The 15,886-nt window shown below is 43.1% G+C and overlaps 1 protein-coding gene across 2 annotated transcripts in view; it reads right to left on the minus strand.

The window, feature by feature from the left end:
* Positions 1 to 8,986: 8,986 nt before the first annotated feature.
* LOC126161519 (GPALPP motifs-containing protein 1) overlaps positions 8,987 to 15,886 on the minus strand; it is a 59,033-nt gene continuing 52,133 nt past the window's right edge. For both annotated transcript variants that reach the window (XM_049917427.1, XM_049917426.1), the window contains exon 5: positions 8,987 to 9,748. In XM_049917427.1, the coding sequence (XP_049773384.1) occupies positions 9,593 to 9,748 (156 nt within the window). In that variant the 3' untranslated portion in view covers positions 8,987 to 9,592. The remainder of the gene's footprint in view (positions 9,749 to 15,886) is intronic.

Below are 15,886 nucleotides of genomic sequence, written 5' to 3' on the forward strand. Positions count from 1 at the left end.
GCAAGTATTGCTTTGCGCTGCACGATATTATCTTATACAGGGTTTTTAGCAGCAGCAGACGGTGTGCATGAGGCGAGATCTTCCGTCGACTTTGTGCTTGCATGTATCTTCTTTGAGGTCCCAATGGCTTGCAGTGTTGCCATCAAAATCAGATTCGCCTCTGTCATGTACACGATCTTTCAGTCTCTCTACCCTCAGATTCACGGGTCCAGAGGACAGCGCAGCCACAGTATCCACCAGAGGGTGTCATCACGACATCATGGGATGACCCCACGGAGACGGAGCCTTCGCCTCCTCCATTCCTCTTGTCCTACCGATGGAGCTGGATCTGCCCAAACTGCAGCAGTCGCTGCTTTCTTCATCTGGTTCATGGCAGCAGGATGTGGATGCTTACCCTTCTGGTCATTTTCCGGGGGACATTTCCCCCAAAGGTCAGGCCAGACAGCGGGGTACGGCCAGAAGCTTGACGTCCCCTGCAGCCACAGCTTTCGGCCCGTCGAGGTGACCTCACTCCGCCATCTCCTTACACGACAACGTCCCGTTGCTTTAGGGGGGAGGAATGTTCTGGTGTAACCACAAGCAACGGAACAAAGATGCAGAATGAAAGACCAGAGAAGGCAGTGAGGAAACATCAGCCAATGGTGCACGGAACTGGACTGCACAGCACCAGGAGTGACGCCTGCAAGAAGTGAATATAAGTGCCACTCCTGCCAGCCTCGACCACTCAGATCACCTGACATTAGTGGAATGTATTTGCAGAGTGTGCTACAAGAACAACTAGTGGTGATCCTATGTTACTTGTCTGGACTTTGCCTATAGCAATGACTACTACTGTTTGCATATTACTTGCTACAATGATGTAACTCCAAAGTTAAGTATTGTCAATTACTTTACAGACATAAAACTACTAATGTTATTTGTTTGGATTGTTGTACAGCATTCCAAGAACCTAGCATCCTTAGACACTCTATAAGTGACGAGTGGGCAAGACCCCACCCTATCTGTCACTTAATTCTACATCTTAAAAGAAAGTGGTGGTCTGTCCTGAAATAACTGCACTTTTGGCATTCAGATTTTCCATTAGCAGAACAATTTCACTGAGACTCTTGTCCCTGCTTCAGTTACTTCATCATATTATGTGTATAAATATATAACATGTATGAGTAATGTGTATGAAGAGCAGAATAGGATACAACTGCAGGGAATGCAAGAGGTTTTTACAGGTGATTTAGGTTCTTCAGGAAATGATACACACTACAGATGTCTTGTATTAAAGACGAAAATGCAATATAGTTTTGGAAAGAACATTTACGGAAATTTGGAAGGAATATTCTGAGGAGCTTTTATACATTTAAGATGAAAATATGAAAACAGAGGAACAACATAAAGATCAGAACGTAAATTTCCTAGTTGCACCACTGACATAGAAAGAGATAATAGATGCAATCAAAATATTAAAAACACTCCAAGGAAAGATGGAATAATGGTTGAACTATTTAAGAAGGGGTGCAATTGTAAAACAAGTACACAAACTCATGACCAATATTTAAATTGAAGAAAGAATGCTATATAAGTGAAAAGAAGTGGCCATAGAACCAATCCATAAAAAGGACAGTAAACAAGAATACAGAAATTATAGAGGCATCTCATTAGTTGGCACAAAATACTATATCTTCTTCAAGATTCTCCATAAAAGACTGGAACCATATTTAAGAGATATTTGAACTGAAAGAAGGCATATCAAAATATTGGGAGTACAAGAAAACAATGGCAATATTGTTTGTTGATTTTAAGAAAGCCTATGGTAGCATAAACAGAAAAAAGTTGTGGGAGAAAATACAAAAGTTTGGAATACCCAAGATCACAAATCTTGTAAAAGTTACACTGGAAGGCTCAAAAGGGATAATACCCACTGAGTGAGTTATTACAATCTGAGCGCAAACAGCACCCCATGGATAAAATATTTATTGATTTTGTGGGAATCCTTCCCCATGCTAAGAAAGGAAATCTTTATATCCCTGTGGTCGTTGACACATTCAAGTGATGTGTATGGCTCATTCCTATCGGGGGGGGGGGGGGGGGGGGGGGGGTTATTGCTCCTATTACTGCTAAACACCTCACCAATATCATCTCCTGGTTTGGCCCTCATAAGGCTCTGGTGGGTGATAATGGACCGGCGTTTGTTTCTAAACAATTTAAACAGTTTTGCTTTCACAATGCCATTAAGCACATCACTACGACGCCATATTATCCTCAGGCATCCTTTGCCGAAAGAGTGAACCATACTCTTAAGTCGAGCTTGATTATATACCATGATAAGTCCCTGATAAATGGGATACTACACTTCCTTGGCTCAATTTCAGGTTTAACTCTGCTCAATACGAAGCTTCTAAGGCTACTCCTGTCCCCCTTATGTTGCCTTATCCCCTCAACTCTCCACTATCTAACATGTGGAATATTAATGATCTTCTGACACTTCTATCACTCCTGACACCCTTAAGGAACATTGGCAATGGGCTAGGAACAATATCGAATTGTCTACAGGCAAAGCATTATAAAATGGGTAGACATCCCTTTCTGGGCAAGGTAGGGAATAAGATCTGCATTAGAAATGATGCCAGGCGCGCTCATGGTGGCATTGACTTGGTAAGTTCACCCCCCACTTTATTGGCTCGTCTTCCACTGTTAAGGTTTTGGGTCCAGTTAACTTGCTGGTCAAGGATTTACCCACAGGGAAGATCTTCAGACACCATGGGGGTATCCGTATATGGGCACAGAAAAGAGGGGGGAGAGGGAAAAACTCAAGCCCAGAGAGAAGAGACCGGACGCGAACCACAATCAGACACCCTGACTGGGGCCGCCATTTGGGAAGAGGACGACCAAGTTGGGGAAGAGTAGACGGTAATTTCGATGCCTGGGCAGGCTACAAACATGTGCAGCACAAGCGGCCAGTAGTCGTTGGCACTGGATCCGCAATGGAGGAACACCAGCTTCCACAAGGATGCTGTTCACAGGGCTTGTGTGGAAAGCTCCAGTTGCGAGTCGGATCCCACAGTGAAGTACGGGGTCAAGCAATCGCAAAACAGTAGGCAATGCCGAACCATAAGCCAGGCTCCCATAATCGAAATGGGACTGAATCAATGCCTGATACAGTCTTGAAGGGGTAGACCGATCGGCACCTGAGCTGGTGTGACTCGAGCAACGAAGAGCGTTAAGATGGCACCAGCATTTTTGTTTAAGCTGTAGAATATGAGGGAGCCAGGTCAACTGGGCATCAAAAAGCAAGCCCAAAAACCAAAGCGTCTCCACCATGGCAAGAGGTTCACCGCCGTGGCTCAGGGTGAACAGTATGATGCTGGCAGAAATGCATGACACAGGTCTTGGCGGCCGAGAACTGGAAGCCGTGCATGACAGCCCAAGACTGCACCCTGCGGATAGCGCCCTGTAGCTGCTTTTCAGCAACCACAATGCCAGTGGAGCTATAGTACAGGCAAATGTCATCAGCATATAAAGAAGCCAATACAGATGTTCCCACAGCTGCAGCTAGCCCATTGAAGCAACTAAAAGCTCAAGACAGAGCCTTTCTGGACCCCAGTCTCCTGGACTCGGGAGGAACTATGGGAGGGACTAACTTGCACGCGGAAGGAACGAAGCAACAGAAAATTTTGAATAAACAATCGGGAGCGGTTCCCGAAGACCCCATCCATGAACCATGGTGAGGATGTGATGCCACCATGTCGTATAGTATGCCTTCCACATGTCAAAAAAGACAGCTACCAGATGCTGATGGCGGGCAAGTGCCGTGCGGATGGCAGACTAGATTATCGGTGGCAGAACGGCCCTTATGGAAACCTCCTTGGGACGGAGCCAGAAGGCCACAAGGCTCAAGTAGCCAACTCAACCTCCAAACCGGAGCAACTTGCACGGAACGTTGGTGAAGCTAATGGGGCAGTAGCTGTCCAACTCCAGTGAGTTCTTGCCCGGTTTCAACACGGAGATGACGATGCTTTCCCGCCATTGTGATGGGAACTCACCCTCAACCCAGATACAGTTGAAAAGGTCTAGGAGGCATCACTGGCAGTTCACCGAGAGGTGTTTGAGCATCTTTTAGTGAATGCAATCCAGCCTGAGAGCCATATCAGGGCAAGTGGCACTTTGGTACTCCCACTCACTGAATGGAGCATTATACAATTCGGGGTGGCGCATATGGAATGAAAGACTCCGACGTTCCAACTGCTCTTTCGGAGAACTGAAAGCCTGTGGGTAATTTGTAGAAGCAGACTCTGAGCATAATGCTCTGCTAAGAGTTGTGCAATCGTGTCAGAGTCAGTACAGACTGCTCCATTCAGGGAAAGCCCAGGTACACTGACGGGGGTCCGATAGCCATAGTCACCTAATCTTGGTCCAACCCTGCGATGGAGAGGTACAGGTGCCAATGGTGGAGACATACCTTTCCCAGCACTCCTGCTTCCATAGGCGAATAAGACGTCGGGATCTGGCATGGAGCAGCTTAAAGGCAATGAGGTGATCCACTGACAGGTGCCGCTTATGACGTTGGAGGGCACGCCTGCGATCACGAATCGCCTCAGCGATCTCTGGTGACCACCAAGGCACAGTGCTCCACCGAGGGGACCAAGTCGCCAGGCACACTCCATTGGACAAACGGTAGATGGCCAGAGCTGCAGACCAAAAGGTCGATGGCTGAGTATGTGCCATGCGCCGCAATGAATAGTGTGGAGGCACCATTATTTAAAAGAGAAAGGTCGAGCTGTGCCAAAACTTGCTCAAAGACAGTGCCTCGGCCTGTTGACACCAATCCACCCCACAAAGAGTTATGGGCGTTGAAGTTGCCCAGTAATAGAAAAGGTGGAGGCAGTTGGGCTATCAGTGCAGTCAGTACATGCTATGAGACATCACCATCCGGTGGAAGATAGATACTTCTTAAGGAGTTTGAAGAGGCACATGCGCACTATAAAGAGAGTTAAGGATATAGACGCAGATGCCACCAGATACCCTCTCATAAGCTGCCCGATTCTTATAATAACTCCAATAGCCACGGAGGACAGGGGTTATCAACACTGGAAACCAAGTTTCCTGGAGAGCAATGAAAAAGAAAGGGTGAAGGCTGACAAGTTGTCAGAGCTCAGCAAGGTGGTGGAAAAAACAGCTGCAGTTCCACTGGAGAATGACACTGTCCATGGCCAAAAAAGGCGTGAAGGGACTGAGGAGGCATATTATGCCGCTGGATCATCTACCACCACCAAAGGAGAGCCACAATCAAGGACCACTGCATCTGAGGAAGAGGCGAGATTGAGGTTGTCGGGGGATGCCAAAATCTGCAAATCGTCCTCAGACGCAGAGCTGGTAGTAACAGGTGGCACAGAGGCAAGCTGAACCTCTTCCGTCTTACCCAGCTACTTCTCCTTCTTCTTCTTCTTCTTCTTCTTCTTCCTCTCGCTGCTCCTTAGGAGCAACCTGGGAGGGAGTCACAGAAGGAGGGCCAGGGACAGAAGAAGAGCAGGAAGCTCTGCGATCTGCCGCTGCTGGCTCCTTGAGCCACTGACTGATGTCAGCTGCCGCACTGGAGGACACCTTAGAAGGTAGACTTCCAAGGGACCCTTTCGTGCGAGAGAAGCCGGAGGAGGCTGGTGTTCCTCCGGCAGGTGGGCGGGGGGTGGGAGTCAGATATCTCCATCAATTTGGGGGTTGGTCTCCCAAAAGGAGTTACCTTGGGAGTACCAGAAGAAGCAGTGTCCCCTATCACAGACATGGGGGAAGAGCCAGGGCAGCCCTGAGGGCCCAATGGAGGCTTAACAACTGCAGGGACAGCCGTCGCCATCAGGGGCAACGAAGTCGCAGTCACAGCATACGATGTAGTCATCTGCACAGGATGAAGCCATTCATATTTCCTCTTCACATCCTGATAGGTTAGCCTGTCCAGGGTTTTTTTTCCATGATTCATCACTCCTTATGGAGAACAGGGCAGTCAGGCAAACAGGGGGAGTGGTGCTTCTCACAGCTGCCACAAGTGGGAGGAGGCACACACAGAGCACCCAGGTGCAGAGGACGACAGCAGTCCCTGCATGTGGCGGTGGAAGCACAATGAAATGACATGTGAGCAAACTTCCAACACTTGAAGCACCACATAGGGGGAGGGATGTATGGTTGCAAGTCACAACAGTAAACCATCACCTTGACCTTTTCAGGCAATGAGTCACCCTCAAAGACCAAGATGGAGACACGGGTAGCAACCCTGTTGTCTTTAGTCCCCTATGCACGCGCCAGATGAAGTGGACACCCCGTCACTAAGTTGACGCGTAGCTCCTCATCCGACTGCAAACGGAGGTCGTGATGGAAAATAAGACCCTGGACCAAGTTAAGGCTTTCATGAGAAGTAAACAAGACGGGGATATCACCCAACGTGTCACAGGCGAGCAATGCCCACAACTGGGCCGAGAAGGCCGCTTGGATCAAAATCACCCCGCTGCACTGCCACTTCCCCAAACCTATCTTCAAGGTGGTCTACGAAAAACTGGGGCTTCATCACCTGAAAGGTCTCTCCCTCAGTCCTGCAGCAAACTAGGTACTAAGGCGAATACGGCTCACGAGACCGGGTCGCCCTATGGTCCTCCCAAGGCTTGGCCAGGGAGGGGAACGATTGGGAATCATAGGTCGCAGCATCAAACTCATTTCATACGCGCTTGGAGACTGCTGGGGATCGAGCTACCACCAGCTTGATTTGATTTAACCCATTTCATTGCGGGTCATCCGCCTTGATGCCACCCACTCCAACCAGGGGCTCCCCCATGGGTGCCACCCAGCCTCAGCAAGGGCCATACACCAGTGTGCCATGTGACAGATAATATTTCCAATGGCCATTGTCGGGAGTCCTGGTGCCCCAGAAAGATGGGCACCTACTCCTTGGCATATGCGGGGAGGTCTCAGCTCTGGCATCAGCAGTGCGATCCCTGTGTTGTCAGGGGACTACCACCAAGAGGGCGCATGACAACCCCACCACCACGGACTGGCTATGGCGCAGGATTTCGGGTGCTGAAATGGTCCAGAATTGTCATGGGCATGAAGGATGGTACGGCACAGGAGATGAGAAGTAGGCAACCCATAAGATGTTGGGTGCAAAGCCTGCTACACGACAATAAGTAGCATGCAAGATCTTGGTGCACGATGGACAAACAGAAAAACACCACATAAGGCATCCTTCCCCAAATGGCACACAGTAGCAACAGAAATTTGGAAAAGATGAGAGGTCAAACCTGAGAGGGGACCAACACATAAAGGATGAAATGTGAGAGACTCCTTTTAGTCGCCTCTTACGACAGACAGGAATATTGCGGGCCTATTCTAACGCCCAGACCCGCAGGCAGAGTATCACCACCAGCTTGGACTTCTTAACAAGTTGTTAGCAGATGATTAGGGCACATAACATAGAAACCAGTCATAGCACAACTTTGATGAGTTACTACGTAATGCACTCAGATCATCTGACAACTTGTTAAGGAGTCGAAACCTGTAATGACACCATTTGTATCACCAGGGGTGAAAAATACAATAAAAGAATTCAGTTCACAAAATGGTCACTGTGTTCTTCTAAGGCAGAATGGCTAGTCAGTGTATGTCTAAATAATTCTCAGTACTATAACCACATAGATTTTTGGTTCGAACTTGTGATTTGAATGACAACACTTGCTCTCTTCAGTTAAAGTTATAAATTTTCCCCAAACTACAAATTAAAACAGCCTCTGAAGCACTACAAATGCCTCCCACCTCCCCCCCCCCCCCCCCACCCACCCACGAATCATACCTCTAGTCAAAGAACCAACTTACCTGAATCTGCATAACACTCCTTCATTTTTTACAAAGATAAACACTGCCTGTTAATCATGCAATTAATTTCCTTTATGCACTGCATGCAGCCATGAAGGAGGCTCTCTCTCAATAGATTGGCAGTTCCATCAGGCAGGCAGCCCCTGCATGTCTCGGCACCATTAGCATGACATGATGCCATCAAGACTGGCCACCAAGTGGCTAAGTTGGCACCTGTGCAGGGTGCCACCACCATGGAACCTACTCACATCGGTGTGCCATGTGACAGATAATATTTCCAACATTACTCCGCTGCAGGTAGCTCTATAAGCCGGCAACAGGACAGCATGAGTCAGACAGGATTCAAGAGCATCTTCTAGTCCAAGCAATGGCTGCTACTCACTCCACCAAACAGGACTTCTATCATTATGGACAAATGCTGCTATCAGAAGTAATTATCATTTCTTCTTCCACACACTCATGTGAGCTGATACCCAGAGCAGCAGCACAGTGTGCTCATCAGTTGCGATGTTATTCTGAATTGGACGTTTTGGCCTTCAGCTCCAAACTCTTATGTGCTATCTTACTGAACCTTAATCAGAACAATCCCCATCCTTGGGGACCCATATATAAAGGCCATGAACATAGCACCCAGCCAGTGATAATCTTAAGCATCCAGCAAGTGCTCATTCCCAGCAACAAGGTGTGTTTAATTCCACACAGAGCATCCTGCCAGTATTTTTCCTGTGAACTTATTCTCCGACTACTTCCCTTCGCACTTAGAGCCAGTCTGACCTTATTGAGATCCACAGTTATTTTGTACATACTACGCTACTCTTGTTACCGTATTCTTGGCCTTTATTTCCTTACTGTCGATGCAAACATCTTTTTTCAATTAACTTGTTATATCCTGGATATTGTTCCCCAGTGTCATAGAGAGCAATACTTCACGTCCTCTAGGAACAAGAGCAAATAGCATTTATAATGGTGAACAAGGAACATACAAACAGAGAACAATGTTTATAGAATTTTGCCACCTTACATATTCCTCACATATATTATTGGCCATTCCCATATAAATTTTATTTAAATTGACAATGTAAATTGTCAATGCGCTGCTCCCCCCCTCCCCCCCCCCCCCCTCTCTCTCTCTCTCTCTCTCTCTCTCTCTCTCTCTCTCTCTCTCTCTCTCTCTCAAGATAAATATAACGTACTTTGACAAGGGCTGTATTATTATAATACATACATGTTAAAATTATGAAATTGTACATGTGCAAAGATATATACCCTACAATACCAAACACAACAGATCAGTTTTTACATGTGTGATTAATGGTATCACTCAACAAATAAAATGTTATTAATATCTGAAAAGTAATCTGTAATTTTAAAAATATCACTTATTAACATTTTATTTCAACAAGTTAAAAATAGTTTTACTGGAACATATAAATGGAACACACAGTACCATAACCATAATCATCACTTGACAAAATAAGGTGGCAAACTGTCAGTAGATTACAATGAACACAACTTAGGACCTCTCATTTTCATTGGAAAAATAAAATAAGAAAATAGTCTCTCACTTAACATTACATATGATTCTTCACTTACTATGAGAATTTTTTTCAAGTACAATTGTCCACTCATAAATTTTCCACTTGGTAAGATTAGTGACAAAAATAAATCATTTTAAAATTAGTTCATAAATATTCCTACACATTTGTACTTTTGTCATTCAAAAAATCGGCACACTTTCTAAAAGCATTGCTCAAAGGTATTTGCTTTCACCACTAGCAAACCTATCATTTAATAACTGAGCTTTCTTGAAAATTGCCTTCTTTTGTGCCTCATCAAATCTGTTTGCCTGCAGGTCAACATTTCTGTCAAATGGCCTCCGTTCTTGCTTACTGTCACTGTTTTTTTTCTGTAATGAAAACATAACACCATATATAAATGAAAGAATATGTTTATAAGAGTAATATAAATGACACACTGCAATGAAACACTGAAAAACGATGTGTAGCAGTATTAGCTGATATTATTTTGAAAATAAAAGTGCTACACTTATGAAGAACATTGGCAATAACAACCATTTACATATGAAAGCTAAACTGAAGTCTGTGCTGCTGTTGTTGTATTAGGTGTTGATCTGCTGACTGAACACTTCATGCTCTACCTAGACCATCACTGAATAGCAGTACTGGAAGGACATTTGTACAGTATGCCAGAACTGATATTTAGCACTTGGTAATACAGAATATAGTACGCAAACTGCTTTTCTTCTGATAATAACCACCAACAAATCTGAAATTTTTCACTGCTCCATTTATTTATGGTGCCAGTTCTTGACCACTCAACAACGAGAAGTATCTTATGGTGCAAAATTTCAAAAAGTAATATACCTAGTTAAAAATAATGAAGAATTGCTTGAATATTCTGCTGATGGAAATTAATATTGTACTAGTATTCTCAGCAGTGATTTCAGTCTTATTTATATTCTTGTCAATGACTCAGTGCTCCAACTCAACAAGAGTTGGTTACCATTGTTCCATTCAATGATGGGAATGTAGATACAGGGTTTTCAAAGCTTCATCTGTTTACAGGAGGCGGTCAAAAATATGGAAACACCAAAACCACATTACCAAGCCTAATGCCATGCAGGAAAACTGTTAGCATTCGAAACAGCTTCCACTCATCTTGGAATGGATAAATACAGATCCCGTATGGTTTTCAAGAGAATCTTGTACCAGTCTTCCTCGAAAACAATGTCAAGATCAAGTAATGATGAAAACAGTGGATAGACCATACAGGCTCAATAATATTGAGATCTGGTGACTGTGGTGGTCAGGAGAATGTAACAATTTATCCTCATGCTCAGAAACCAGAAAACCAATTCTGGACAGTGAGAAAAAGGGACCTGTCATCTTGGAAGACAGTGTCATCACAGGGGTGACAAACATTGTATTTTGGGATGGACCTGATCAGCCAAAAAGGTCCATGATACTTGGCAGTAACGCACTCTTGCAGAGTAGCCATGAGGGCCACAGAATACCATGATGGCTCCCCAAATCATCACCAAACTTCTGCTATGTTTCACTCTTGACAGCAAGCTTCAGCAGCACAGGCATGGGACAGCCTACACCAGATGTAAACTTGGACAGAAGTTGCAAACACTGTGAAACAAGACTCATCAATTCATTAATTGCTTCAAACTTCGGCAGCTCATTTTCCTGTTATGGTTATTTGCATCACCATGTGGTTTTGGAATACCAGCATGCCCTGCAATTTGCAGCTTTGGGAGCACTCTTGGTGTTGTTTTTGTGCTGATAGTTCTTGAGTGTGACACTCAGTGCTGTAGTGATTTTTACAGCTGTTATCACATTTTTGACACAATTCTCTTCCATGAGTGTCTGGCACGATCACTCAACACACACTTTTGCCCACATTGCCACATGGTGGATGATGTTTCTCCACTTTCCCTGCATGTGGTGTAAATCTTCAGTAAGGTGCCTCCTAAAACACCAAACGCTTTGCCTACCTTGGTTAAGAAAGTAGTGCCCACCATAAGGGCATCAACTACTTGCCCATGTTCGAATTCACTTAACTCTCATGTAATGCACTCACAACTACACAGAACACTGTTCTGACCATGACTGACACTTGCAATGTACTAAGGGCACTGCAGGGAGCCATTCATGGTCAAATATGACAGCACCACCTGCAGGCTTGGCTAGCATCTGCACATCTGCATTTATTTTCAAGCATGTATTTCTCGTAGTGTTTCCATATTTTTATCAAACCCCGTAAATTTAATCACACATTCTGGGTTATAAAACAGTGTGCATTTTTCACATTAATAAAAGTTTATCATGGTAGTTTCTTTCTTATTTTTCATAATGAAGCATCTATTATATTTAAGTACATCATATGTAATCAGATACAAGTACTTATGGTCCTTCTAGGCGCAGAAACAATATTGTCTAATGAAAATCTGCCCCTTTTATTTACTACTAGCTTAGTGTATGCTGCTTCACTCACGTACAATGTATACTCTGCAAATCATTTTCTCTGCTTTTCTTCAATTGAATTTTTTATGTTGTTCACAAACTGCAAAATCATCTAAACTTTCCATACTAATTAAGGCTAGAGATGTATTGTCTTTTCTGAATGTAATTCTGACCAGTGATTCTGGTAGTTGGAGTCAAAGGTTTTTGTTAATCATGCCCTTTGCTTTCTTGTAGTGATATTTCCACAGAAACTTTCATCCCATAACACATATTTCTTTATATCAAACCAAGAAGTGAAACACCAATTTTCATAGATTTGGCTTTAAATTTTTTAATATAACAAAATATTTTCACAAAGTTTTTCATTCCCTTTTTCACTCCCTTAGGGGGTTCAATTTCCAAAAACACCCAAACACGTACATTTTTTAAATTTCTGTGTGAGAACTCAAATACCAGTATTCATAGATGTGGCTTTAAAAACTCTTTAGCAGTTCTTTAATAATGATTTATTTTCAAAAAACTTTCACTCACTATTTTTCCATCTTAGAAGTTTAATTTGAAAAAAATGCTGAAAAACCATTTTTTTTTTTAATTTCTGACTTTGAAACCAAACACCAATTTTCATAGCTCTAGGTTGAAAATTGCCTTAAAACAACGTATCTTCAAAAAGCTTTTCATCCTCTTAGGAATGGAATTTTGACAATCCCTTCTTAAATGATACTTAAAATATAAGATATACATCCTGTTCTAACATTAGTGGTTTGGACAGCCATACTGTAGGTGCAACCACAATTGGGGGGAGGTGGGGGGGGGGGGGGGTAACTGCTGAGAGGCCATACAAATGTGTGGTTTCTGAGGATGGCCAGAAGCTTTTTCAGTAGTTGCAGGGGCAACTATCTGGATGACTGACTGATCTGGCCTTGTAATGTCAGCCAATATGGCCTTGCTGTGCTGGTGCTGCGAACAGCTGAAAGCAAGGGCGAAACTACAGCTGTAATTTTTCCCAAGGACATGCAGCTCTACAATATGGTTAAATGATGATGGTATCCTCTTGCATAAAATATTCCAGAGGTAAAATATTCCCCCACTCGGATCTCCGGGTGAGGACTACTTAGGAGGATGTCACCAAGAGAAACAAAACTAGCATTCTACAGATTGGAGGATGGAATGGCAGATCCCTTAATCGGGCAGGTATGTTAGAAAATTTAAAAAGGGAAATGGATAGATTAAAGTTACATATAGTGGGAGTTACTGAAGTTTGGTGGCAGGAGGAATAGTACTTCTGGTCAGGTGAATACAGGGTTATAAATACAAAATCAAATAGGGGTAATGCAGGAGTAGGCTTAATAATGAATTTAAAAAAATAGGAATGTGGATAAACTGTTACGAACAGCATAGTGAACACATTATTGTAGCCAAGATAGACATGAAGGCCACACCCACCACAGCAGTATAAGATTATATTCAACTAGCTCCAAAGGTGATTGTTGTTGTTGTTGTTGTTGTTGTTGTTGTGGTCTTCAGTCCTGAGACTGGTTTGATGCAGTTCTCCATGCTACCCTATCCTGTGCAAGTTTCTTCATCTCCCAGTACCTACTGCAACCTACATCCTTCTGAATCTGCTTAGTGTATTCATCTCTTGATCTCCCTCTACAATTTTTACCCTCCAATGCTAAATTTGTGATCCCTTGATGCCTCAGAACATGTCCTACCAACTGGTCTCTTCTTCTCGTCAAGTTGTGCCACAAACTCCTCTTCTCCCCACTTCTATTCAATACCTCCTCATTAGTTATGTGATCTACCCATCTAATCTTCAGCATTCTTCTGTAGCACCACATTTCGAAAGCTTCTATTCCCTTCCTGTCCAAACTATTTATCGTCCATGTTTCACTTCCATACATGGCTACACTCCATACAAATACTTTCAGAAATGACTTCCTGACACTTAAATCCATACTCAATGTTAACAAATTTCTCTTCTTCAGAAACGCTTTCCTTGCCATTGCCAGTCTACATTTTATATCTTCTCTACTTCGACCATCATCAGTTATTTTGCTCCCCAAATAGCAAAACTCCTTTACTACTTTAAGTGTCTCATTTCCTAATCTAATTTCCTCAGCATCACCCGACTTAATTAGACTACATTCCATTAGCCTCGTTTTGCTTTTGTTGATGTTCATCTTATACCCTCCTTTCAAGACACTGTCCATTCCGTTCAACTGCTCTTCCAAGTCCCTTGCTCTCTCTGACAGAATTACAATGTCATCGGCGTACCTCAAAGTTTTTATTTCTTCTCCATGGATTTTAATACCTACTTCGAATTTTTCTTTTGTTTCCTTTACTGCTTGCTCAATGTACAGATTGAATAATATCGGAGATAGGCTACAACCCTGTCTCACTCCCTCCCCAACCACTGCTTCCCTTTCATGCCCCTCGACTCTTTATAACTGCCATCTGGTTTCTGTACAAATTGTAAATAGCCTTTCGCTCCCTGTATTTTACCCCTGACACCTTCAGAATTTGAAAGAGAGTATTCCAGTCAACATTGTCAAAAGCTTTCTCTAAGTCTACAAATGCTAGAAACATAGGTTTGCCTTTTCTTAATCTTTCTTCTAAGATAAGTCGTAAGGTCAGTATTGCCTCACGTGTTCCAATATTTCTACGGAATCCAAACTGATCTTCAGCGAGGTCGGCTTCTACCAGTTTTACCATTCGTCTGTACAGAATTCGTGTTAGTATTTTGCAGCTGTGACTTATTAAACTGATAGTTCGGTAATTTTCACATCTGTCAACACCTGCTTTCTTTGGGATTGGAATTATTATATTCTTCTTGAAGTCTGAGGGTATTTCGCCTGTCTCATACATCTTGCTCACCAGATAAACAGTTTAGACAAGAAGACAATAGAAGGTTTTGAAATGGGGTGCTACACAAGAATGCTGAAAATTAGATGGATAACTAATGAGGTGGTACTAAATAGAATCGACGAGAAGAGGAATTTGTGGCACAACTTGAGTAGAAGAAGGGATTGGTTGGTAGGACACATTCTGAATCATCAAGGGATCATCAATTTAGTATTGGAGGGAAGCACAGAGGGTAAAAATCGTGGAGGGAGACCTTGAGATGAACACACTAAGCAGATTCCAGAAGGATATAGGTTGCAGTAGTTACTCAGAGATGATGAAGCTTGCACAGGATAGAGTAGCATGGAGAGCTGCATCAGACCAGTCTTTGGACTGAAGACCACAATAACAACATCACTGATGTCGATTTGCGGGAGGATTTTGGAATATGTAGTGTGTTCGAACATAATGAATTACCTAGAGGATAACAATCAGTTGACACACACTCAGCACGGATCATTCTTGTGAAACACAACTCGTTATTTATTCTCTCAAAGTAATGAAAGCTACCAACAGGGTATCTCAAATTGATTCTATATTTCTAGATTTTCCAAGGTCTTTTGACACCATTCCTCACAAGTGGCTCCTAATCAAACTATACGGCTATAGCATATCATCTAAGTTGTGAGACTGGATTCATGATTTCTTGTTGGAAAGATTACAAATCATAATAACTGATGGAAAGTCACCGAGTAAAATGGAAGCAATCCTCGTCTATATAAACAATTTAAGACACAATCTGAGCAGCCATCTTGGCTCGTTTTCAGATGATACTGTCATTTAAAATTTACTAAAATCATCAGAAGATCAGAATCAATACCAAAATGACTAATACAGGATACCTATATGGTGTTAAAAGAGGCAATTGGGCCTAAATAATGAGAAGTGTGAGGTCCTCCACGTGAGTACTAATAGGAATCCATTAATTTTTGGTTACAAATTTAAAGGCAGTCAATTCAATTATATACCTTGGAATTATAATTACGAACAACCTAAATTGGAACAATCACACAGATAATCTTGTGAGAAAGATGAACCAAAAACTTTTTTACTGACAGAACACTTACAAGATGCAACAGGTCTACTAAAGAGATCGCCTGCACTACGCTTGTCCTTCCTCTATCAAGAGTACTGCTGTGCAGTATAGGATCCTT

Source organism: Schistocerca cancellata, chromosome 2 (genome assembly GCF_023864275.1).
Source record: "Schistocerca cancellata isolate TAMUIC-IGC-003103 chromosome 2, iqSchCanc2.1, whole genome shotgun sequence".
NCBI lineage: Eukaryota > Metazoa > Arthropoda > Insecta > Orthoptera > Acrididae > Schistocerca > Schistocerca cancellata.